General features: G+C 74.1%; 3 protein-coding genes across 3 annotated transcripts in view; 2 read left to right on the top strand and 1 right to left on the bottom strand.

Annotated features, from left to right (window-relative positions):
- Positions 1–2010: 2010 nt before the first annotated feature.
- On the bottom strand, positions 2011–3223 carry AURANDRAFT_29384 (hypothetical protein; the record flags this gene model as incomplete). Its single annotated transcript, XM_009040604.1, has 3 exons — positions 2011–2409; positions 2620–2970; positions 3164–3223. The coding sequence occupies 3 exons, from the start codon at positions 3221–3223 to the stop codon at positions 2011–2013; spliced, it is 810 nt and encodes a 269-aa protein (XP_009038852.1).
- Positions 3224–4998: 1775 nt separating this feature from the next.
- Positions 4999–11944, top strand: AURANDRAFT_65631 (hypothetical protein; the record flags this gene model as incomplete). Its single annotated transcript, XM_009040776.1, has 8 exons — positions 4999–6301; positions 6448–6640; positions 6705–7557; positions 7766–8320; positions 8343–8776; positions 8949–10490; positions 10698–11301; positions 11408–11944. The coding sequence occupies 8 exons, from the start codon at positions 4999–5001 to the stop codon at positions 11942–11944; spliced, it is 6021 nt and encodes a 2006-aa protein (XP_009039024.1).
- A 263-nt stretch (positions 11945–12207) lies between these two features.
- AURANDRAFT_71991 (hypothetical protein) overlaps positions 12208–22133 on the top strand; it is a gene marked incomplete at both ends in the record, with an annotated part of 18505 nt that continues 8579 nt past the window's right edge. Inside the window, one exon of the mRNA XM_009040777.1 lies at positions 12208–22021. Coding sequence (XP_009039025.1) covers positions 12311–22021 — 9711 coding nt within the window. The remainder of the gene's footprint in view (positions 22022–22133) is intronic.

Below are 22133 nucleotides of genomic sequence, written 5' to 3'. Positions count from 1 at the left end.
TCGAGTTCTTTCGCCTCGGGCTCACCTGCGGGCGGGTCGCGTCGCCGCGGAGCGGCGCGGTTGATGGTTTGCCGGAGACGGCGTTCTTCGGCTGGCGGCAGCACCCGCGGCAGAAGACGCGCGTCCACGGCCGGCTCTCGCTCGAGAACCTGCGGCGCATCAAGGTCCACGCCCTCCTGACGCGGTTCCCGAGGCACGGCGACGTGCTCCTCACGAGCGTCGGGCGGACCGTCGACCTTTGGCGGGCGGACCTCGAGGCGCACGCGCTCGCGCCTCTCCGCGTCGAGACCCGCGAGTGGCGGCCCTCGAAGCGCACGCCGCCGCCGGAGTTCCCGCCGGAGCTCCTCCGCCGCGCGCCGGGGGTCCTGCGCCTCTGGGCCTACGGCGACGCGAACGCGCGGAGGCGCGTCCGGCTCCACGTGCCGGACTGGGACGACGACCTCGACGTGTTCGTCGCGTAATGTGGAGAGCGGCCGATGGGCCTTTAGGAACCGGGGCGATGGGGGACGCGTCGAGGGGTTTGCGACGGGGGGGGGGAGCTTCGAGGAGCCGCTCCACGACGGGGAGGCGCGTTTCTTGGGCGCGCCGGGGCGGTACTTGGACTTGCTTCACGCCTTCTCGTGGGCCGGCGTCATCTCGACGACGGATCCGATGATCACCGACGGTTGGCGCGAGGACTCGTCGCGCAGCGCCGCGGCGTGCGCTTTGAAGAGCTTCTGCGTGAGCGCGACCGTGCACCCCAACGACGCGATCTTGATGACGATCCATATGATCCACCCAATCGCTTCTGTGCCCGACACCGAAAATATCACCCACAACGAGATGTGCGCGATCATAGCGCCGAGTTGGAGGACCGACGTGATGATGCCAAGGACCTTCGCCGCGGTGTAGCCGCAACCCTGCGCTCCGGTCGCGGGCAGACAGCCGCAAACAACAAGCGACGACGTCACGGTGCCGAAGACACCCACGACAAAAGAGGGGAAGTCCAAGATAACGATGAAGATGATCTGAATGATGGAGAGGATCAGGACGGGAATCGCCCAGCAGTTTGCGGCGCGGCGCTCATCGCTTGCGTCGGTCATGCGCAGCATCCCGGCGTCTGGCGAGGCATTTCGTGTGAGGTTTGTGGGTCTCGGACGGCGCGTCGCAATCGGTGCACGCGGAGCAGTGGATAAGGAGTCGAGCAGTCAGAAAACTCGAAATCTCAGCTTGCGCGTGGCGTGTTACCTCGCGCTGCGGCAAGGGTTTATCCGACGCATAGATCGGCGAACCCGAGGCCGAGCCCCCAGTCATCACCCCCGGTACACAGCCCAAAATAAGAAGACTACGCCTCCTCGAGGTCCCGCTTCGCCGGCGTCGGCCCCGTCGAGCCCGGGGACGCCGGCGGCGGCGCGTCGTCGTCGTCGCCGCTGTCGCTGTCGCTGCTGTCCTCGACGACGAGGTCCGGCGCGACCTTGGGCGCCTGCCGGAGCGCGGCGACGTTGACGGCGCGGACGGACCCCCCCGCGGCCGAGAGCCGGCGCTTCGACGACATGCGCTCGAGGCCGACGCGCGTCGGCTTCGGCGCCGCGTACATGACGGACGCCTGGACGTCGGCCTTCTGCTCCTCGACGGGCGCGAGCGTCGACGCGCGGCGCGCCTTGAAGGCCTGGACCATGGTCTGGCCGACGATGCGCGTCCGCTCCTCCTCGCGCGCCTCCGACGACTTGGCCGTGTTCGCGGACACCTCCTCCAATTTCTGCTCGAGCTTCCGCTTCTCCGCGCGCTGGCGCCGCTCCTCGTCCGTCTCCGGCTTGGCGGCGTCGTCGCGCTTCTTCCCGTTGAGCACCTTGCAGACGCGCGCGCCGATGATCTTCCGCCGCTCGTCCGCGAGGTCCTTCATCTTCGCCGCGACCTGCGTGGAGATCAAATCTTCGACCCGACTTCAATGCGAGCGTATGCGACGGGTTCGACGCGCGCGCTTCTGCCGTGCTTCGAGAACTCGACGAGAGCAATCGATTCGTCCAAAAATCAGCCGAATCGACTTCGATGTGACCGAGCGAGAGAGTTCTGAAGTTTGGTCGGGATAACCCACTGTTTGATTTCCACACAGGCGGCGACCCGCGGGAAGTCCCTGCAGACGAGGTCCAGGTCCTGCTTGTTCAGCACGAGGAGGTCGACCTCCGTGACGGACCGCACCGTCGCCGTCCGCCGCGCCTCGCACAAGATCGACACCTCGCCGAAGTACTGGCCGTCCTGGAGCTCGACGAGCATCTCGCCCGTCTCGTCGTTGACGACCTCGCAGTGGCCCCGCTGGATGAAGAACATCTCGCGGCCCACCTCGCCCTTGAGCACGACCTTCTCGTTCTCGGGGAAGACCGTCGGCAGCAGCCGCAGCACGATCGCGCGCACGAACGCGGGCTCCGCGTTCTTGAAGAGCGGCACGGAGATGATCATGTCGCCTGGGTAGGAAAAGAGAGATTCAATGTCGCTTCAACGTGAGTGTTCCGCGCGCGCGCGTTCCAGAAAAAAGCATCCACGCTTCGAGACCGTTCCGAGAGATGATCGCTCGTCCAAAAATCAGCCAAAAAGAGTGGAAAACGGCCGAGAGAGGAGCCTTTGAAGTTGGGAATGTCGCACTCTTTTCCTGCCCTGCATGTCGCCGTAGAGGTGCAGGGCCAGGTCGAGGTGGATGGAGCTCGGCAGGTCGCACATGATGGCGTGCTCGTCGAAGCCCCGCGTCTGCGCCCACGTGTTGTCGTGGTAGCGGTGCACGCGCTCGCACAGCTCCCGCGGCACGTTCCGGTAGTGGAGGAACCGCTGCACGGAGTCGACCTTCATGCGGAAGGCCGCCATGGTCACGTCCATGCTCGCGACGAGCGACGCCATGAGGCCGAAGATGTAGCCGAACAGGATGGACCCGAAGAGCATGACGAAGATCGCGTACCAGTGCTCCTTCGTGGACACGGGCGTGAGGTCGCCGTAGCCGACCTGGGCCGCGAACGGGCGATTCGACGTCGCTTCGACGTGGGCGTTCCGCGCGCGCGCGTTCCAAAGAAAAGGCATCCGCGCGTCGCAAACGCTCCGTGAAACGATCCCTCGTCCAAGAATCAGCCGAAACGAGTGGAACACGGCCGAGAGAGAAGTTGGGAACGTCGCGCCCCTTCGCGGCCCCGTAGCCGACGGTCGTCATCGTGCTCATGGTCCAGTAGAGCGACTTGACGTAGAGCAGGCTCGTCTTCATGTCCTGCCAGTCCAGCACGAGGTCCAGCCACGTGTTCGGCTCCGAGGCCAGGAGCGACTCGACGCTCTGCTGGACGACGTCGCGCTTCGTGCTCGACGACGTGTACGCGAGCCAGAACCAGACGCAGGCGACGAAGTGGGACGCGAAGACGATGAAGAACACGCAGTTGACGATGCCCACGGCGTTCGAGTTCATGCGGATGTTCAAACCCCAGCGCTGGAGCGTCTCGCGCACGCGGTAGATGCGCACGACGCGACTCATGCGGAGCTGCGAAAACAGGAGCGAGTTCGGCCCGCGGCCGAGCGTGAGGGCGACGACCTCCCAGGGCAGGCAGGCCGCCGCGTCGACGACGAAGCGCCAGCTCCGCACGTAGCGGCGCCGGAGCTCGTCGACCGTGTCAACGATGCCCCAGCGGACGTCGTAGATGATCGTGATGCCCTGGAGCCCCATGTCGACGAGCAGGAAACAGTCGACGACGTAGCCGACGACGAGGCCCTGGAAGTAGTCGCGGTCCGCGGCGACGCCGAAGCCCCGCCCCGCGCGCGAATAATGCTGGTTGAACCTGCGCGGGACGATCGTCGCCTTCGCGAGACACTCGCGACGCCGGGTCCGCGCGCGGCGAGGAAGGGCGTCATGAGGAAGTCCAGGGAGATGACGATCATGACCGCGAGGTCCCAGCGCTTGCGCCAGGGGTGGTCCCGGTTGCAGAGCCGCCGCACGGCGACGTAGTTCGAGTCGAGGATCGACGCCTGGGGAGCCTGGGCAGCAAAAGAGTGATTCAACATCGCTTCAACGTGAGTGTTCCGCGCAAGCGCGTTCCATAAAAAGCATCCACGCTTCGAGACCGTTCCGAGAGATGATCGCTCGTTTAAAAATCAGCCAAAACGAGTGGAAAACGGCCGAAATCGGAGCCTTTGAAGTTGGGAATTTCGCTCTCTTTTGCCGCCCTGTGGGGCGCGACGTACGCCTCCTCCGCGTCGCCCGCCGCCGCGTCGTCCGCCGGCGCCTCCTTGCCTACGACGGAGCGGTTCCGGCCGGGACCTCGCTCGCGCCCCCGGGACGCCGCGCCGCGCCCCCGAAGGCCACGCGGATCTGCTCCGCGGACGGCGCGAAGGCGAGCGACGCGCGCGGCACGAGGCTGCTCCGGCCGCGCGCGCTCACGGACGCGCGCGCGCCGCCGGCGCCGGCCTGGTCCGAGGACCGCGACACGATGGTCGCCGACCCGCGGCCGAGGAGGTTCGACCCGCGGACGCTGTCGTGCTTCAGGAGGCTCGGCCGCCGCGCGACGCCGCCCACGCCCGTGGCCTCGTAGACCTGCTGCTGCTGCGCCTGGAGGCGCGCGAGGTTCTTGAGCTCCGGGTGGAGGTCGCGCATGCCCGCGAGGGCCTCGGCGTTGCTCTCGGGCTCCTTGCGCTCCTCCATGGCCTTCTTGAGCTCCATCTTCTTCGCCATGGCCCGCGCCCGGCTCTCGCGGGCCCGCTTCTCCTCGCGCTCCTTGGCGCCGAGCTTCGGCGACGGCGCGCCCGTCGAGCCCGCCGGCGACGCCATGGCGGCACACCGCCTTGCCGGCGCGCGATGGGCCTCGTCTTTTCTTGCGAGGAGAGCTGGCCCGGATAAGGATGAAACCCCAGGGCTGGCGTTTCTGTCGTTCTCAGGTCAATATCTCTGGTGATTGCACGGCATAGTTTGCATTGCACCGGGCTGCGCTTCTTTTGTATGGAGTGATGCGGCGGCAACCCGGGATCGCAGCAATGTAACCACTGCAAAGCCACACCATGGCCGAGTCCCGCGTGGCGGCGCGGCTGCGCTGGATCGACGCGTGCCGCGCGCGCTACCAGAACTGCGGGAGCCTGGAGGTGCCCGCGGAGGCCTTGGAGTCCTGGACCGAGCACGAGCTGACCATGTTCTTCGAGTCCATGGGCATGATCAAGCCCCAGACGGCCGCGGAAAAAGCGCTGGCCGACGCCCAGTGGCGGGAGAAGCTCATCACGGAGAAGGAGGAGCGGCTCTGGCGGTCCGCGGAGGCCGAGGGCGTCGCGTTGGTCGTGCGGGAGATCGACCGCGAGGCCGAGAAGCGCGCCCACAAGGCCCTCGCGCGCGCGCGCGCCTGGACGGCCGTGGAGCTCGCCGCGCGGCCGCGGCGCTGGCGGCGCGCGGGCGTCCGGAGCCGCTCGAAGTCGCCGGACCCGGCGCGGCGGATCACGAAGCGCGACGTCGACCGCGCGCGGTCGCGGACGCGCGGCCGCGCGCGGCTCGAGGACTCGGACAGCGACTCGTCGTCGTCCAGCGAGGAGGAGTGGCGGCCCCGGGGCATCCAGCCCCGGGCCGTGCGCCTCATGCTCGCCGCGGAGGCCGCGCCGGCGGTCCACTTTCGCTCGCGGCGGCGCAAGCTCGGCGTCTTCGACCTCGCGCGGCGCGCGGCGTGCCGCGCCGTGCTCGCGCGGCCGCCGGCCGACGGCCACTTCTACGCGCCCATGGACGGCATCGTCGACACGGCCGCGGCCGTCGCCGAGGAGACCGCGTGGCTCGCGTTCGGGACCGCGCGGCGCGCCGCGACGATGGCGGCCGGCGCGGCGGACGCGTGCGCGGGCATGACGCGCGTCGTCCTGACGCCGCTGGCGCCCCTCGACGCGCCGGCCGCGGCGCCCCTCGACGAGCACGGCCGCACGCTGCTGGCGCTCGAGCGGCGCGCGCGGCGGAAGGAGCCGCCGCCGCCGCCGCCGGTCGCGCGGCCGCGGCAGGCGCGCGTCACCGAGCCCCCGCGCGCCGCCGCGGCGACCGCGGCGCCGCCGGCGGGCCGCAAGTCCAAGTCGCCGGGCCGCAAGTCGCGGAGCCCGAGCGGCGGGTCGCGCGGCTCCCGGAGCCCGTCCGCCGGGTCGCCGTCGCGCGAGGGCCCCGCGGACGGCCTCGAGCGGCGCTGGTGCGACCAGCGGCGGCCCGAGCGGGAGCCCCGCTCCGACGACGACGACGTCGTGGCCCTCGTGAAGCGGCCCAACTCGAAGGCGTGGTCCATCGCGCGGCCGTCCCGCCGCGGCCCGGGCGGGAAACGAGAATATTCAACACGACTTCAATATGCATGTGGTTTTGACATGTTTTTTTTCGCAGAGCTCGACGAGAGAAAGCGACTCGTCCAAAAATCAGCCGAATCGACGTCGATTCGACCGAGAGAGAGAGGCTTGAAATTTTGCTGGACGGGGCCATTCCACCGGTTGTTTCCGGCACAGGCTGCGGCGTGCCCCGCGCGGCCGTCGGCGCCGTCAAGGTCGCCGGCGAGGCCGTGCGCCGCCGCGTGACGCTCGCGGCGAACCTGGGCTTCCGCCCGGCGCGCCACGCGCTCCGCCGCGGGGGCTGGCTGCCCGTCTGCGTCATGGCGTCCTGCGAGAGCGACCGCTACGAGCGGCGGAAGCGGCGGAGCGCGTCCTCTTTTCGACCGGCGTCCCTAAATGGCTTTTTGGCGAGGGACATGGGCGCTTTCCCGCAGGTCGCCGCGCCGCGACGGCGACGGCTACGACTCCGGCGAGTCCGTCGGCTCCGAGGCGTCGCTATTGGGCGCGGTGCGGTGCCCCGAGTGGGACGACCCCTGGGAGCTCAACGCGGGCCCGCCGAAGACCTGGCTCGCGCGGCTGCCGCGCCAGGGCCTCGGCGTGCTCGCGCGCTTCTTGGGCGGCGGCGCGCTGGCGGCTTTGGGCGCCGCGTGCCGGTGCCTCGGCGCGCGCGTCGTCGGCGACGACGCGCTCTGGCGCCTCGCCGCGGGCACGGCGGCGTCGCGGCCGCCGCCCTACGTCGCCGGGTTCCGCGACCTCGACGGCGCGCGGACGGCGGAGGTCTACGGCTGGGGCGCGAACGGCCGCGGGCAGCTCGGCCTCGGCGACTCGCGGACGAGGAAAGCCCCGAACGACGCGCTGCGAGGCCGCGCCGTGGTCTGCGTCGCCGCGCTAGGCGACCGGTCGGCCTGCGGCTGCGCCGACGGGTCCGTCTACGCCTGGGGCGCGACCGTGGGCGAGGCGTTCCGCGACCGGCCCGCCAAACTCGCGCCGCTCGAGCCGGAGGCCGAGGCCGCCTTCGACGAGGGGCCCTGGCTCGACGACGACGCCGACCACGGCGAGGCGCCGTCGACCGCGGCGGCGCGGCCGCCCGCGGGCCCGCCGACGCGCGTCGCGCTGTCGCCGCGGCGCGACTGCGTCGAGGTCTGCGCGGAGTACGCGGACGGGTGCCGGCGGCTCTTCGGCTTCGCGGCGAAGCGCACGCCGGCCTTCGACGGCGGCGCCGGCGCGCTGGGGCTGCGGGCGGCCCTCGCGACCGTCGACGTCGTCTCCGCGGCGGCGACGGCCGCGGTGAACTGTGTGGAAATCAACCACTGGTTTGGGGGGTCCCCACCAAACTTCAGAACTCTCTAGCTCCGTCAAATCGATGTCGATTCGGCTGATTTTTGGACGAATCGATTGCTCTCGTCGAGTTCTTGAAACACGGCGGAAGAGCTTGCGTCGAAACGAACGCATACGATCACATTGCAGTCGGGTTGAAGATTTGATTTCCACACAGGCGGTGAACGTCGTCGCGGCGCGCGACGGGACCTGCTTCGCGTGGCGCGCCAGGGCCGGCGACGCGCCGGCGGCGGCGGCGCCGCCGGACTGCTGGCAGGACCACGCGCACCCGGACCGCGCGGCCCGCGACGCCGTGCGCCGCGCGCGGCGCACGGCGGACGTCGCGCTGAAACTCGAGTCCGACGCGGCCGACGGTTCGCTCGCGACGCTGCCGCCGCCCGCGCGCCGCGGCGCGCTGCTCGCGGCGCACCGGGCGGAGAAGGCGCACGGCCTCGGCGGGCCGGACCTGCGGCGCATGCAGCGGTCCGTCGCGGCTTTGGCGGCCGCGCGCGCCGCGGTGCTCCGGTCGCGCGCCGTCGCGGCCGCCGTCGCGGCGCGCGTCGACGGGCCCGACGACCGCCTCCGGCGGCTCGCCGCCGCCGCGAGCCGGAGCGCCGCGCCGCGCCTCGAGCGCGTCGCGCTCCCCGTCGCCGTGTCCCAGGTCGCCGCGGGCGCGTCGTTCGTCGTCGCGCTCGCCGTCGACGGCTCCGTCTTCGCCTTTGGCGACGAGAGCGTCGGCGCCGCCGGCGCCCGAGGCGACGCCGAAGAAGGCGAGGGCGGCCGCCGTCGCGTCCGGCGCGCCGCGGAAGGTCGACGCGGTGCGCGACGCGCTCTGGGTCGGCGCGGGCCGCACCTTCGCGGCCGCGCTCGACGACGACGGCGTGCTCCACGTCTGGGGCTCGGGCGCCGTGCTCGGCCGCGACGCGCCCGTCAAGGCGCCCATGCCCGTCTGGCCCCTCGCGTCGCGGCGCGTCGTCGCCGCGGCCGCGGGCGACGGCCACGTGCTCGCGCGCGCGACGCGCCGCGAGGGCCGGTCGAGCGGCGCGCCGACCGACGCCTGGTTCCAGTGGCGCCAGGCGAAGCGCCGCACGCCCCTCCACGGGCGGCTGCTCCTCGACGACGAGGCCGCCGCGCTCGCGCCGGAGCCCGCGCCGGGCGAGGCGCCGGAGGCGGCGGCCGCGGCCGCGGGGTAATGGTTCCTTGCGCAACTTTGTCCGCAACGGTCCGCGGGCAGCGCCGCGGTGGGAGCAGCCCGTCATGGGTCGCGCGTCCAAATACCGCGTGAACAAGGTGGCCGTCGCGCCGCCGCCGGAGGTCACGCCCGTGGCCTCCCGCGCGCCGACGCTGGCGAGCGCGCCGAGCGTCGGGCCCGTGTCGTCGCCGCAGGTGCTGCGAACCGTGGACGGCGCGCTGCTAAATTGCGGGTCGGACCCCTTTGGGAAGTCGAGCGCCGGTGCGCTGTCGCGGCCCGCGCCGGGGGCCGCGACGGGCCCGCCGACGGACCGGCCCTGGGTCCTGATCCGGTCCGCCGACGAGCGGCGGCGGCCGGAGCTGACCGCGCTCGCGGAGCGCGCGGGCTTCGGCAGCGCGTTCCACCGCACGGCCCAGGGCGCCCTCGACGAGCTCGCGGCGATCCAGCACCCGCGGTCCGGTCGGAGCCTGCCCCTGGCCTGCCTCGTCGACGCCTACGACGAGGACGGCGACGGCGTCATCGACCAGGGCGAGATGTCGTGGCCGCTGCTGCGCGTGATCCAGCGGCCGCACGCGCCCTTCGAGGCGTCGCTGAAGCGCATCTTCGTCATCGTCTACAGCCGGCCCGTCGCCGCGAGCCCGCGCTACACGCTGGACGCGCTGGGCGCCGGCGCGCGCATGGTGACGGGCGTCGCCGGGGACGCGACGCGCGCGCTGGAACTCGCGCGCGCGTCGTCCGTGGCCGACCCGGCGAAGACCGAGGGCGAGCGGCGCGCGCGCGTCGCCTGCCCGGCCTGCGGCCTCGACGGCCTGACGCCGCCCCAGCTCTTCGCGCACTACTCGCTCTTCCACGTCGCCGAGCGGGGCGCGGACGCGAAATGCCCGCTCTGCGCCAAGGTCACGCGGCGGACCAAGGGCTTCGAGTCCTTCGCGACGCACCTCGAGGAGTACCACACGCCCGAGGGCACGGACCAGGACGGCGACGCGTTCATCTCGTCGCACGAGCTCAAGTGCATGGTGCTGTCGAATCCCAAGGTGCACCGGGGCCTCGCGCCGCCCGCGGTCGCGGACTTCGCGGCGGCGGCGCCGGAGAAGACCTTCGACGCCTACGCGCTGCTCGTCGTGCGCCGGCCCGCCGACGGCAAGTTCCTGCTCGTGCTCGAGTCGGCGCACACGGCGAACTGCAACGGCAAGCCGCGGTACTGGATCCCCGCGGGCAAGGCGCGGCCGGGCGAGACCATGGTCGAGGCCGCCGTGGCGTCGTGCCTGCGCGACACGAACGTCAAGGTGTCGCCGCGGGGGCTGCTGCGGATCCTCATGGAGCCCTCGGAGAAGAAGACGGTGCGCGCGTTGTTCTTCGCGGAGCCCGACGCCGTCCAGCCCAAGCCCATCAAGACCGTGCCGTCCTTCCACAGCGTCGGCGCCATCTGGGTCGGCCTCGAGGACCTCCTCGACATCCACGGCAACGAGTACCGCTCCGAGGACCCGAAGGTCTTCTTCCCGCAGATCGCGTCCGGCGCGCTGCAGCCCGAGGCCTTCGGCTCGACCTGGGCGGCGCTCGAGGCGCTCTGCGTCGAGCTCGGCGGGACGCACCCGGACGAGCTCCAGCGCAAGCGCGACGCGACGCTCCCGGAGCAGTGGGTCAACGTCGAGCGCCGCTACCCGAACATCGCCTTCAAGGAGCACGACGTCCTCGCGCGCAGCAGCCGGCGGTAAGGGTGTGTTTGCCTTCCTTGGTTGGCGCAAAAGGCGTGTTCGAGACGTCGTGCAATGTGCAGAGGGAGGTCGCGGTGACTGGCTTCGAAGCTGGCCTTCAACTGGCGAAGCTGGCGAAGCTGGTGCCCGCGTCCTCCCTCCGGCAATGTGGCGGACGCGTGGTTGAAGCGTTGTTGCGGTCGTCGTTGATGCTGCGGCTCAAGGTCGCGTGGGCAGGTGCGCGACGGCCAGCGCGACGCGCCGCGCGACACGATGGCCGAGATCGTCGACTTAATCAGCGATTCCGACGACGACGCGCCGCCTCCGGCGCCGGCGCAAGCGTTGCCGGCCTTCGTGACCGCGGACCGCCTCGTCGAAGACCTGAGTGATCACTCCGAGGACGAGCGCCTCCTGCGAGGCGGCGCCGAGGCGAAGCCGGCGAAGCGCGCGCGCGTCGAGGCGCCGGTCTTCGCCGCCGCGCGACCCGCCGCCGCCGCGCCGCGGCCCGCCGCCGCGCCGCGGCCCGCGGCCGCGCAGCCCGCGCTCGTGCCCGAGGCGCAGCTGCCGATCAAGCGCGAGTGGTTCGAGGCCATCTGCTACGGGAAGAAGCGCGTCGAGTTCCGCGAGGCGTCGCAGTACTGGCGGTCGCGGCTCCTCGGCAAGGCGGCGCTGAACGTGCGGCTCGTCAACGGCCGCGGCGACGCCGCGCCGTTCTGCGTCTACGAGACGACGCGGGTCGAGCTGCTCGCGACGGGCGCGATCCCCGCGGGCCTCGCGCCGGCGCCGGGCACTGCCGCGCACCGCGAGCTCTTCAAGGGCGTCGACGTCGTCATCGCGCTCCACCTCGGCCGGCGGCTCGCGCTCCAGGACCCGAAGACAGGCCGCGAGGAGCGCTACGACCCGGCCGCCGGCGGGCGCCGCGCCGCCCGCGCAGCCCGAGCCGGCGGGCGCCGCCGCCCCCGCCGCCGCCGCGGGCCCGCCGACGTGCGGCACGTGCGGCGCGGCCTGCGAGGCGCGCGTCTCGCGGAGCGAGAAGAACCCGGGCCGCAAGTACTACAAGTGCTTCCCCTGCGACGCCTGGGTCGGCTGGGCCGACGACGCCGCGGACGCGCCCGCGGCGAAGCCGAAGACGAAGAACATCGGCCTCAGCGGCGCGTCCTACGCGGACATCAAGCGCGCCGAGGACGCGCAGACGCGCGGCGCCGCGGAGCGGTCCGCCGCGCGCAACGACGGCGGGCCCCGGGGCAACGTCTTCGGCTTCGACGGCAAGAAGGGCCTCAAGGGCGTCGTCTCCAAGGAGCACGAGCGCCGCGACGCTCAGAAGTTCCAGGGCATGTCCTCGCTGAAGAAGGCGCTCAAGGGCAAGACGTCGCCCCACTTCCCGCCGGCCGCCGCGCCCCGCCAGCCGCCGCCGCCGCCGCCGCGGGACGCGGACGACCTCCGCCAGAAGCGGCTCGCGCGGTTCGGGTAATTAATTGTGCATATAGAAAATAGTTATATTATGGAAAAATTAAAGTCAGTCGCATATTCCAGCGATTTCATTGGTCGAGGACAGAAGATAACACGTATTCTTTGTCCGACGCCACACGCTGCGGTACCTGGAAGTATTTTTGTGAATGGGTGGCCTCGGGACGCCGCCAGGTGCCCTTCATCGCAATTTTGAAGAAAATGGTGCGTCTCGGACAAAAGATCGCTACTCTGGTTTTCATAGCTTGACTATTTTCTATATGGCTTCAACAAAAAAATCTATCATTTACTCGGGGCAGCGTCGATCAATGGGAACCGCCACTGCTGCGAGCCGAACGTAGCCTTGCGCGCCACGCGGGACCGACGCCCGATGGCGACCATGAGCCGCGGCGAGCTCGCCGCGGAGCTGTCGCGCTGCGAGGACCTGCTCCGGCGCTGGGTCTTGAAGGCCTGGGTGCGGGGCACGGAGACGCTGAAGCACGCCGAGATCGTCGCGTCCCTCGAGGCGCGGCTCCGGGACCGCGCGTGCCGCGTCGACGGCGCCTTCGACGACGCCGGCTCGACGCTGGCGCTGCGCCGCGAGCGCGACGAGTACGCCGCGGCGCTGACCGCGGCCGCGGCGGAGCGCGACGCCGCGGAGGCGCGCGCGGACGCCGCGGAGCGGGGCCGGAGCGGGGGCGGCTACGAGCTCGACCGGCTGCGGGACGAGAACGAGCGGCTGAAGCGGCGCGCGCCGCCGAGCGACGTCGAGGCCGCGCTCGCGGACGCGCGGCGCGAGGCGAAGCGGCTCTTGGACGAGAACGAGCTGCTGCGCAGCATGGGCGGCGACGACGAGGCCGCGGAGCTCCTGCGCGACGCCCAGGCCGAGGCGCTCCGCCTGCGCCGGGAGAACGCCGTCCTCGCCAAGGAGCTCGAGGGCGCGCCGCGGTCCGGCGACGACCGCGACGCCGTCGTCGCGGAGGTCCACGCGCTGCGCTACGTCCAGATGCAGAAGGAGGAGCTCGAGCAGCGCCTCGAAGCCCTGGAATCCGGGGCTCTAGTGGCGGAGCGCGACGACCTGCGGAAGCGCTGCGCGGCGCTCGAGGCCGAGGTCGACGAATTAAAAAGCAAGCGCCAGTCGCGGTCGTTCGCCGTCGTCGACGGCGAGGCCGCGGCGCTCGCCCGGACCCTGGGCCGCGAGCTCGCGGAGGAGAAGGCGTTGCGGGCCGCGGCGGAGGCCCAGGTCGTAGCCGCGGAGGACGAGAAGCGCGCGTCGGACGCCGAAACGAACCGCGCCAAGGACGCGGCGCGCGAGAGCGCCGCCAAGGCCCAACAGGACCGCGACGCGTGCGCCAAGCTGCGCGCGGAAGCCGAGTCGCTCCGCCGGGAGCGCGACGACGCGTCCCTGGAGGCGCGGGGCGCGAGGCGCGAGCTCGAGCTCGTCGGCCGCGACGCGCGGACGTGCCAGGCCCGGACGGAGGCGGAGGCGAAGAGCCGCGTCTCCATCGTCGCCAAGCTCGAGGCGACCATCGAGGAGACCGAGAGCCGCTGCGCCGGCGCCGTCTCCCGCGAGAAGGACGCGCGGGGGAAGGTCGAGGGCCTGGAGAAGCGCGCGGCCGACGCGGAGCGGGCCCTCCGCGACGCGAAAAACGAGACGACGCGCCTCGAGGCGAAGCTCGACGCGACGAACGCGCGCGTCGCCCGCGAGCGCGACGACGGCGCCGCGCTCAAGGCCCAGCTCGCGGAGGCGCGGACCCAAAAGTCGACCGCGCTCGCGTCGGCCGCGAAGGACTTCGAGGTCAAGTTCGCGCTGCTCGAGAGCGACCGCGACCGGCTGCGGTCCCTCGTGGAGTCGGAGCGGTCGTCGGCCGGGTCGTTGCGGAGCGAGCTCGCCAAGGGCAAGGAGCGGTCCGAGTTTCTGGAAAAACGCGTCGACGACGTCGCGAAGCGCTTCGAGGCCGCCGTCGCCGCCCAGGCCACGAAGGACCGCGCCTTCGGCGAGGAGCGCCAGAAGCTCCACAACGACCTCGCCATCGCCGTGAAGCGCGAGCGCGACGCCGCGGATGCCGAGAAGCGGACGTTGGAATCGCGGCAGGCCGACGCGACGTCCGAGCTCGAGGCGTCGCTCGACGCCGCGCGGCGCGACGCGCTGGCGACGCGCGACGAGGCCGTCGAGGCCGCCGGCCGCCACCTCGAGAGTTTGAGAAGGGCCGAGGGCGCCAACGCGGAGCTCCAGAGCGAGGCGTCGCGGGCCGCCGCGGAGCTCGAGGTCGCGCGGGCGGCGGTGCTCCGGGTCACGGCGGCCGAGGCCGAGGCGACGGCGCGGCTCGAGGCGGCGGCGGAGGCCTGCGACGTGCTGCGCGCGGAGCGCGACGCCGCGCGGCGCGAGCGCGACGACGACCGGCGGACCTCCGTCGAGGCCGTCGAGGAGGCCCAGGGCGAGGCGCGGCGGGCCGAGGCGACGGCGGAGCGGGCCTGCGAGGACATGTTCGAGAGCCTCAAGGGCGACGCGCGCGCGGCGCTCGAGGCGAAACGCGATGCCGACGACGCCGCGGCGGTCGCCGCGCGGCGCTGCGAGGATTTAGAGCAGGCGCTCGCGCTGGAGCGCCGCGAGTTCGAGGATCTCAAGGCGCGCGCGGCCGCGGAGCTCGAGACGGAGCGGGCGCGGCGCATCGAGGACCTCGAGGCGGCGGAGGCGGAGCACGGCGCGCGGACGGCCGTCGACCGGCGCCGCGGCGACGACGACTTGGAGCGGTCCGCGGTCCGCCACGACGCCGAGCTCCGCGACGCGGAGGCGCGCGCGGCCGCGGCGGTGCAGGACGTCGAGGAGCGCTACGCCGCGGCGCTCAAGGACACGCGGGACGCGCTCGAGCTGCGGGCGTCGACGGCGGAGCGCGACGGCGACGCGGCGGCCGCGCGCGAGCGGTCCGCGGTCGTCGCCGCGGCGGCGCTCCGCGCGGCCCTCGACGAGACGGGCTTCCAGCTCGAGAAGCTCGCGGCGCGGGTCTGCGAGCTTTTGGACTTTGACGACGACGCGACGCGCGCGTCGGCGTCCGCGCCGCCGACGCCGGCGCTGCCGGACCTCGGCGACGACGACGCGTCGAGTTTTCTCGGCGGCGCCGAGGACCTCCTGGCGACGCCGCCGCCGCAGCCGCCGGCCCTGCGGCGCGAGACGCCGCGGCCGTCGCCGCGCGGGAGCCCCTGGGCCGTCGACGCCGTCGCGCTCGCGTCGAAGGTTTTGGCGCGCGACGCGGGCGACGCGCTCGCGTACGCGGCGACCGTCGAGGACGCGCGCGAGGCCGCGCGCGGCGAGGCGGCGGCGGCGGCCGAGGCCGTCGGCGGGCCCGCGGCCGCGCGGCTCGCGCGGCTCGTGCTCAAGGCGCTGCCGCGCGCGCGCCGCGGCGCCGCGGGCGCGGAGGAGGCCGCGCGGCGCTACCGCCGCGACTCCGAGGGCCTGCGGACGGCGCTCGACGAGACCCGCGCGGAGCTCGCGCGGCTCCGGGACGTGCACCTGGTCGAGGCCGAGCGGGACAAGGCGAGCCTGGAGCACGAGCGCGCGGGCCTGGCCGACGAGGCGTCGCGATTGGCCAAACTGCTCGACGCGGAGTCCGCGGCGCGCGAGACGGCGGCGAACGCGCTGGACCGCGAGCGCGCCGCGGGCCGCGAGCTGCGCCTCGCCGGCGAGGAGTCGCAGCGGTCCGCGCGGCGCGCGGAGGAGGAGCTGCGTTTGGTACGGGCCGAGGACGCGGATTTGAAAAAACGCTTCGAGCGGCTGTTGACGGACGAGAAGGCGTTGGCCGCGGAGCGCGAGGACCGCCTCGCGTCGAGCGTCGGCAAGCTCCAGCAGACGGAGAGCGAGCTGCGAAGAGTGGAACGGGAGTGCGCCGCGCGGTGCCTCGAGGACGCGAAAGCCAAGGCCGACGACCTGGACCTCGAGCTCAAGACGTGCCGCGCGTCGCTCGGCGCGTCCGAGCAGCAGGCGGCGGCGCTGTCGGAGAAGGCGCTGGCGGAGAAGGTGCGGGCCGACGCCGCCGAGGCCGCGCGCGACATCGCCATGAAGCGGCTCACGGCCGCGCAGGCCGACTTCGAAAACCACAAGGAGCGGCTCGCGGCGGAGGCGGACCGGGACGCGCTGGCCATCGCCGAGCGCTACGCCCGGGACAAGGCCCTCGCGGAGGACGAGCGCGCCGGCGAGCGCGCGGCGGCGGAGGAGCGCGAGGCGCGGCTCCGGGCCGCGCGCGACGCGGAGCACCGCGAACTCTCGGAGTCCGTCGCGCGGTCCGAGAAGGACGCGGCGCTCCGCGAGGTCGAGGCGGCGCGCCTCGTCGAAGATCTCGAGGACACGCTGGAGCGGCGGAAGCGGGAGCACGACGCGACGGTGGAGAACCTCCAGAGCGAGCTCGCGAAGAGCCTGGATAGGGCCGTCGCGGACCGCGACGCGCGGCACGCGAAGGACACGGGCGACCTGCTGCGGCGCTTCAAGGCCTCCAAGGCGCGGGCCATCGTCCGCGCCGGGAAGCTCGCCGTGGACAAGGTCCGGGCCGCGCTGTCGAAGCTCGAGCCGCCCGCGCGGCCGACGGTCGCCTCCGAGACGCTGGACGCGCGCGCGACCCCCGTATGCGCCTTGACCGTCGAGGGGGCGCCGAGCGCGCTCGCCGACGTGCCCTGCGACGTCGCGCGCGTGACCCGGGCCATGGACGCGGTCCTGGCGCAGTTCACCGCGGGCGCGGTCGACGTCGGCGCCTTCGACGCGGCGGCGCGCGACACGGTGGCCGCTTTGGCCGCGGGCGCCGCGGACGCGGCGAAATCGAAGCTCGACGCGTCCCTGCGGCCCGACGCCCTCGTCGCCGCCGCGGCGACGAGCGTCGCGGGCCTCGCCGTCGACGCCGCGGCGCTCTGCGACGGCCACGAGCGGCTCCTGCGGTCCGCGGGCGAGACCGCGCGGCGGCGCCTCGCGGACGCTGAGACTGCGAGTTCCGCGGCCCTCGCGCGCGCCGGCGACGCCTTCGACGAGCGGCTCGCGAGCGCCGAGGCCGCGAGCGCCGAGGCCGCGGCGGCCGTCGAGCGCCAGTACAAGGCGCGGGCCCTGGCCGAGGCCGACGCGCTCGAGTCGAGCCTCCGATCGCTCGCGTCGAAGCAGACCGCCGAGGCCGTCGCCGCGGCGGAGCAGCGCGGCGAGGCGCTCGCCGCCGCCGCCGCGGACCGCGCGCGCGACGCCGCGGCCGCGACCGGCGCCGCCGAGCGCGCGCGCGACGCCGCGGCGGCGCGCGACGCCGAGGCCCGCCGGACCGCGCTCCTCGTCGCCGACGCGGCCGCCGCGGCCGCCGCGGCCGCGGCCGCCGCCGAGGTCGCCGCGGCCCTGAGCCGCGAGAAGAAGATGCGCTCCGAGTTCCAGGACTCGCTGGCCGTGTCGACGGACGCGGCGGCCTGCGTCGCCGCGGACATGCGCGCGGCTCTGGAGGCCGCGCTCGCCGCGAGCCAGGCGGACAACGAGACGCGGCTGCGGGAGCAGGTCGCCCGGGCCGCCCGGGACCTCGAGGCCCACCGCGAGGAGGCGCGCAAGCATCTGGAGCTCGCCCACTCGGCCAAGGAGGAGACGCACGCCGAGTGGGAACGGCGGCACGCGGAGCACTCGGAAGCCTGGGAGGCGAAGCACGCCGAGACGACGGAGCACTGGGAGGCGAAGCACAACGAGACCACGGAGCACTGGGAGGCGAAGCACGCCGAGACCACGGAGCACTGGGAGGCGAAGCACGCCGAGACCCACGAGGCCTGGGAGGCGAAGCACAACGAGGCGCGCGACGCCTGGGAGCGGGCGAAGCGCGACGCGCACGACGCCTGGGTCAAGAAGCATCAGGAAGAGATCGAGCGCCACGTCCAAGCGCACGCCGAGGCCCTCGAGGCCCACGCCGAGGAGAAGGACCGGGCCCACGACGAGCTCCACCGGAAGCACACCGACGCCCTCGAGGCCCACGCGCGCGAGCTCGACGCCGCGCGGACCGCCGCGAGCGAGGAGATGGCGCGCCACCGCGCGGAGCACCTCGAAATCGTCGAGCAGCACCGCGAGGCGCACAGCGAGGAGATCGAGCGCCACCGCGCGGAGCACCTCGAGGTCGTCGAGCAGCACCGGGAGGCGCACCGCGACGTGAGCTCGAAGCTGGAGACGCACAAGGCCGGGTCCTTCGAGGACCTCGAGCGCGAGCGGGCCCTGGCCGCGGCGGCGCTCGACGCCGCGCGCGCGGAGCACGCGGGCGCGCTGGACGCGCACCGCTCGGAGCACGCGGAGACGCTGGAGCAGCACCGGGCCGAGCACGCCGCGGCGCTCGAGGCGCGGCGCGTCGAGCACGCGGCGGCGCTCGACGAGCTCGGCGCGGCCCACGACGCGCGGCGCGACGAGCACGCGGAGGAGCTGGCGAGGCACGTCGAGGACGCGGAGCGCGAGCGCGTCCAGGGGAGGAAGGCGCTCGAGGAGACGCGCGCGGCGCACGAGGCGCGGCTCGAGCAGCACCGGGCCGAGCACGCGGAGACGCTCGAGCGGCGCCGCGCCGAGCACGGCGAGGCCCTCGACGAGGCGCGGAGGCGCTACGACGACGCGCACCGCGCGCGCGACGAGGCCCTCGAGGAGGAGCGGCGGCGGTCCGCGGAGGCCGCGGCGGCGCTCCGCGACGAGCACGCCAAGGCGAGCGACCTCCTGCGCGACGAGCACGCGAGCGCCGCGACCGCGGCGGACGACGCGCGGCGGCGCGACAAGGCGGCCGCGCTCGAGGTCCTCGACGCCGCGCAGCGCGACTGGGCCCTCGAGAAGGCGCGCCTCGTGGCCGTCGCGGCCGCCGCGGGCGACGACTTTGCGCGGAAGCTCGACAACGAACGGGCGAAGCGGTCCGCGGAGCGCGCGGCCGCGGAGACCGACCTCGAGGCCCTCAAGGGCGAGCTCGCCGAGCGCGCGGCGGACGACCGGGAGACGGCCGTCGAGCGCGCCGTCGCCGAGGAGAAGCGCGCGCACGCGACGCACGTCGAAGCCGAGCTCGACGCGCAGCGCGCGTCGCTCGCGGAGCGCTGGGAGGCGCGCGTCGCGCGCGACGTCGCGGACGCGGAGGCGCGCGTCGTCGCCCGGTGCAAAAACGACGCCGACGCCCGCGTCGAGACGCTGGCGGCGTCGCACGCGTCGGCCCTCCGCGAGGCGGCCGCGGCCGCGGAGGAAGCGCGCGACGCGTCGTGGTCGTCGCGCCTCGACCGGGAGAAGCGCGACGGCGCGGTCGCGCTGGCGGCGGCGAACGAGGCCTGGGGCCGCAAGCTCGAGGACTCCGAGACCGGCTGGGCGCGGCGGCTCGCGGGCGAGGCCGAGGCCGCCGCGCGCGACAAGGACCGCGCGGTGCGGCGGACCGAGGACGTCTTCGCGACGAAGCTCCGCGACGCCGTCTCCGGCGCCGCGCTGCTGCCGGCGTCGCCGCCGCCGTCGCCCGGCGGCCGCCGGAGCCGCGCGTCCATCGTCGCCATCGACGCGACGGCCAAGGCGAAGCTGCTGCTGCAGCAGGCCAAGGAGGAGCGCGACGACGCGCAGCGCGACCTCGACGCGGCCGTCGCCTTCGAGGCGGACCGGGGCGCGAAGCGCCTCGACGAGGCGACGCGGACGCTCGAGGCGGCGCGCGCGGCGGCGCTCCGCGACGCGCGGCGCGACGCGGCGCGCGCGCTCGCGGACGCCGAGGCGAAGCACGACGCGGAGCTCGTGGGCCGCGTCAAGGAGGAGCAGGCCCGGGCGGCGGCGAGCCTCGAGGCGCTCGCGGCCCAGTACAAGGAGAGCCTCGAGCGCGCGCGCGCGGCCGCGGCGGACGCGAGCGGCGGCGCGAACGTCGCGCTCGCGGCCGCGGAGGACGCGCACGGCGTCGAGCTCCGGGCCCTGCGCGAGTCCTACGAGGCGCGGCTCGCGAGCGCCGAGTCGCGGCGGTCCGTCGACGTGGCGCGGGCGCTGGAATCGGGCCAGCGGGCCGGCCGTCTCGCCGCGGTCGACGACGCGCGCGGCCCGACCGAGGACGCGGAGGCCCTCCGGGCCGTCGAGGCCGAGTCGCGGCGCCGCGAGGACCGGGCGCAGCTCGAGCACGCGCACGCGCAGGCCCTGCGGGAGCTGCGGACGGCGCACGAGGCGGACCTGGCGGCCGCGGACAAGGCGCGCCGCGACGCGCTCGACGACGAGCGCGCGCTCCGGGACGCCGAGGTCGCGGCGGCCGTGCGCCGCTCCGAGGACGCCTTCGCCGACAAGCTGCGCGCCGTCGTGACGAAGGGTGCTGCGCCCGACGCTTCGTCCCAAAAGGCGGCGCCCAAGTCGCGCGCGTCCGTCGTCGTCGCGTCCGTCGAGGACGCCGTCGCGGCGCACCTCGAGGCCGCCGTCCGCGACCGCGACGACGCCGAGCGGGTGCGGGCCGACGACCTGCGGGCCGCGGAGCAGCGCGGCGCGGACCGGGCCGCGGCCGCGGGCATGGCCACGCTCAAGGACGCGGAGTCGAAATTCGGCGCGACGCTCGCGGACGTGAAGGCGGCGCACGCCGCGGAGCTCCGCGCGGCCGCGGCGGCGGCCGCCGCGCCGCCGCCGCCGCCGCCGCCCGTGGAGACGCGCGTCGTCGTCAGCGACGAGCGGGCCCTAGCGGACGCGCGGCGCGAGGGCGCGGAGCTCGAGCGCAAGAAGCGCGACGCGGCCGTCGCCGCGGCGGAGGCCGACGCCGACCGCCGCGCCGAGGCGTCGCGCGTCGACTTCGAGCGCAGGCTCGGCGACGCGGCCGTCGAGCGGGAGACGTTGGGCGACCAGGTGTCCAAGCTGCGCCGGGACCTCGACTTCGAGCGCCGGGCCGCCGCGGAGCGCAGCGGCGACGACGACCTCAAGGCCGTGGTGGACGGCCTGCGCCGGGACCTCGCGGAGGCGCGCGCCGCGGAGCCGGAGCCGACGGCGCGGCCCCGGTCGGGCTCGGGCGCGCTCAAGGTCTTCGGCTCCTTCGACGACGACGACGAGCCGCCGTCGTCGGAGAGCCGCACCGTCGCGCGGCTCCGGTCGGACCTCGCGGACGCGCGGCGGGACCTCGAGGCGGCGACCAAAAATTCCGGCCGGCGCGCGAGCGTCGCGGCGCCGGATTCCGCCGTCGTCGCGCAGCTCCACCGGCACGTCGACGAGTCGCGGCGCGACTACGAGGCCAAGTCGAAGGAGTGCGAGGCGCTGAAGCGGTCGCGGGGCGACGACCAACGGCGCGTCGACGAGGCGGAGCGGGAGCTGGCCGAGGCGCGCGCGGCGGCGGCGGCGCCGGCCGACGAGAGCCGCGTGCTCGCGCGGCTTCGCGGCGACCTCGAGGAAGCGAACCGCGAGCTCGCGGCGACGCGCGCGGATCTCGAGGACGCCGAGGCGCGGTCGACGTCGAAGCCGTCGCGGCGGCGGTCGTCCGTCATCGTCGACGAGTCGACGGTCGTGGCCAAGCTGCGCGCGAGCCTCGACGAGGCGCGGAAAGAGTACGAGGCGGCGCGGGCCGACGCCGAGGCCGCAAAGAAGGCCGCCGGCGACGACCAGCGCACGCTGCGCCAGGAGCTCGCCGCCGCGCGGCGCGACGCCGCCGACGCGCGCGCGGCGAGCGACGAGGCGTCGCGGAAGCTCGAGTCCGACGCGCGGCGGCGCGCGCGCGAGTCCGACGCCGCCGCCGCGGAGCGGGAGGCCGCCGCGGAGCGGGAGGTCGCGCGCGTGACGTCCGAGCTCGAGGAGGCCCAGCGCGACCTGGCGGCGACGCGCGCGGATCTCGAGGACGCGGAGCGGCGCCGGCCGGCGGCCGCCCCCGAGCGGCGGCGGTCGTCGGTCATCGTCGACGAGTCCGACGTCGTCGCGCGGCTCAAGGCGTCCCTCTCGAGCGCGCGCGACGACCTCGCGACCGCGGAGACCGCGAAGAAGGCCAGCGGCGACGACGCGCGCAAGCTGCGGAAGCAGCTCCGCGACGCGGAGCGGCGGGCCGAGGACGGCGCGGCCGCCGCGGAGCTCGCGGCGTCGTCCGCCGCGGCGGAAATCCGCCATCTCAAGCGCGACGCCGACGACCTGCGCGCGGCCGCGGAGCAGGGCGGCGGCGAGAGCCGCGTCGTCGCCCAGCTGCGGGCGGAGCTCGACGACGCGCGCCAGGATCTCGAGGACGCGCGCGCGGATCTGGAGGACGCGGAGCGGCGCGGGGCCGCGGCGCCCGCGCCCCAGCGGG

The sequence above is a fragment of the Aureococcus anophagefferens genome, assembly GCF_000186865.1.
Source record: "Aureococcus anophagefferens unplaced genomic scaffold AURANscaffold_16, whole genome shotgun sequence".
NCBI lineage: Eukaryota > Pelagophyceae > Pelagomonadales > Pelagomonadaceae > Aureococcus > Aureococcus anophagefferens.
The sequence above is the reverse complement of the archived record's forward strand: the minus strand, read 5'-3'. Positions and strand labels throughout refer to the sequence as shown.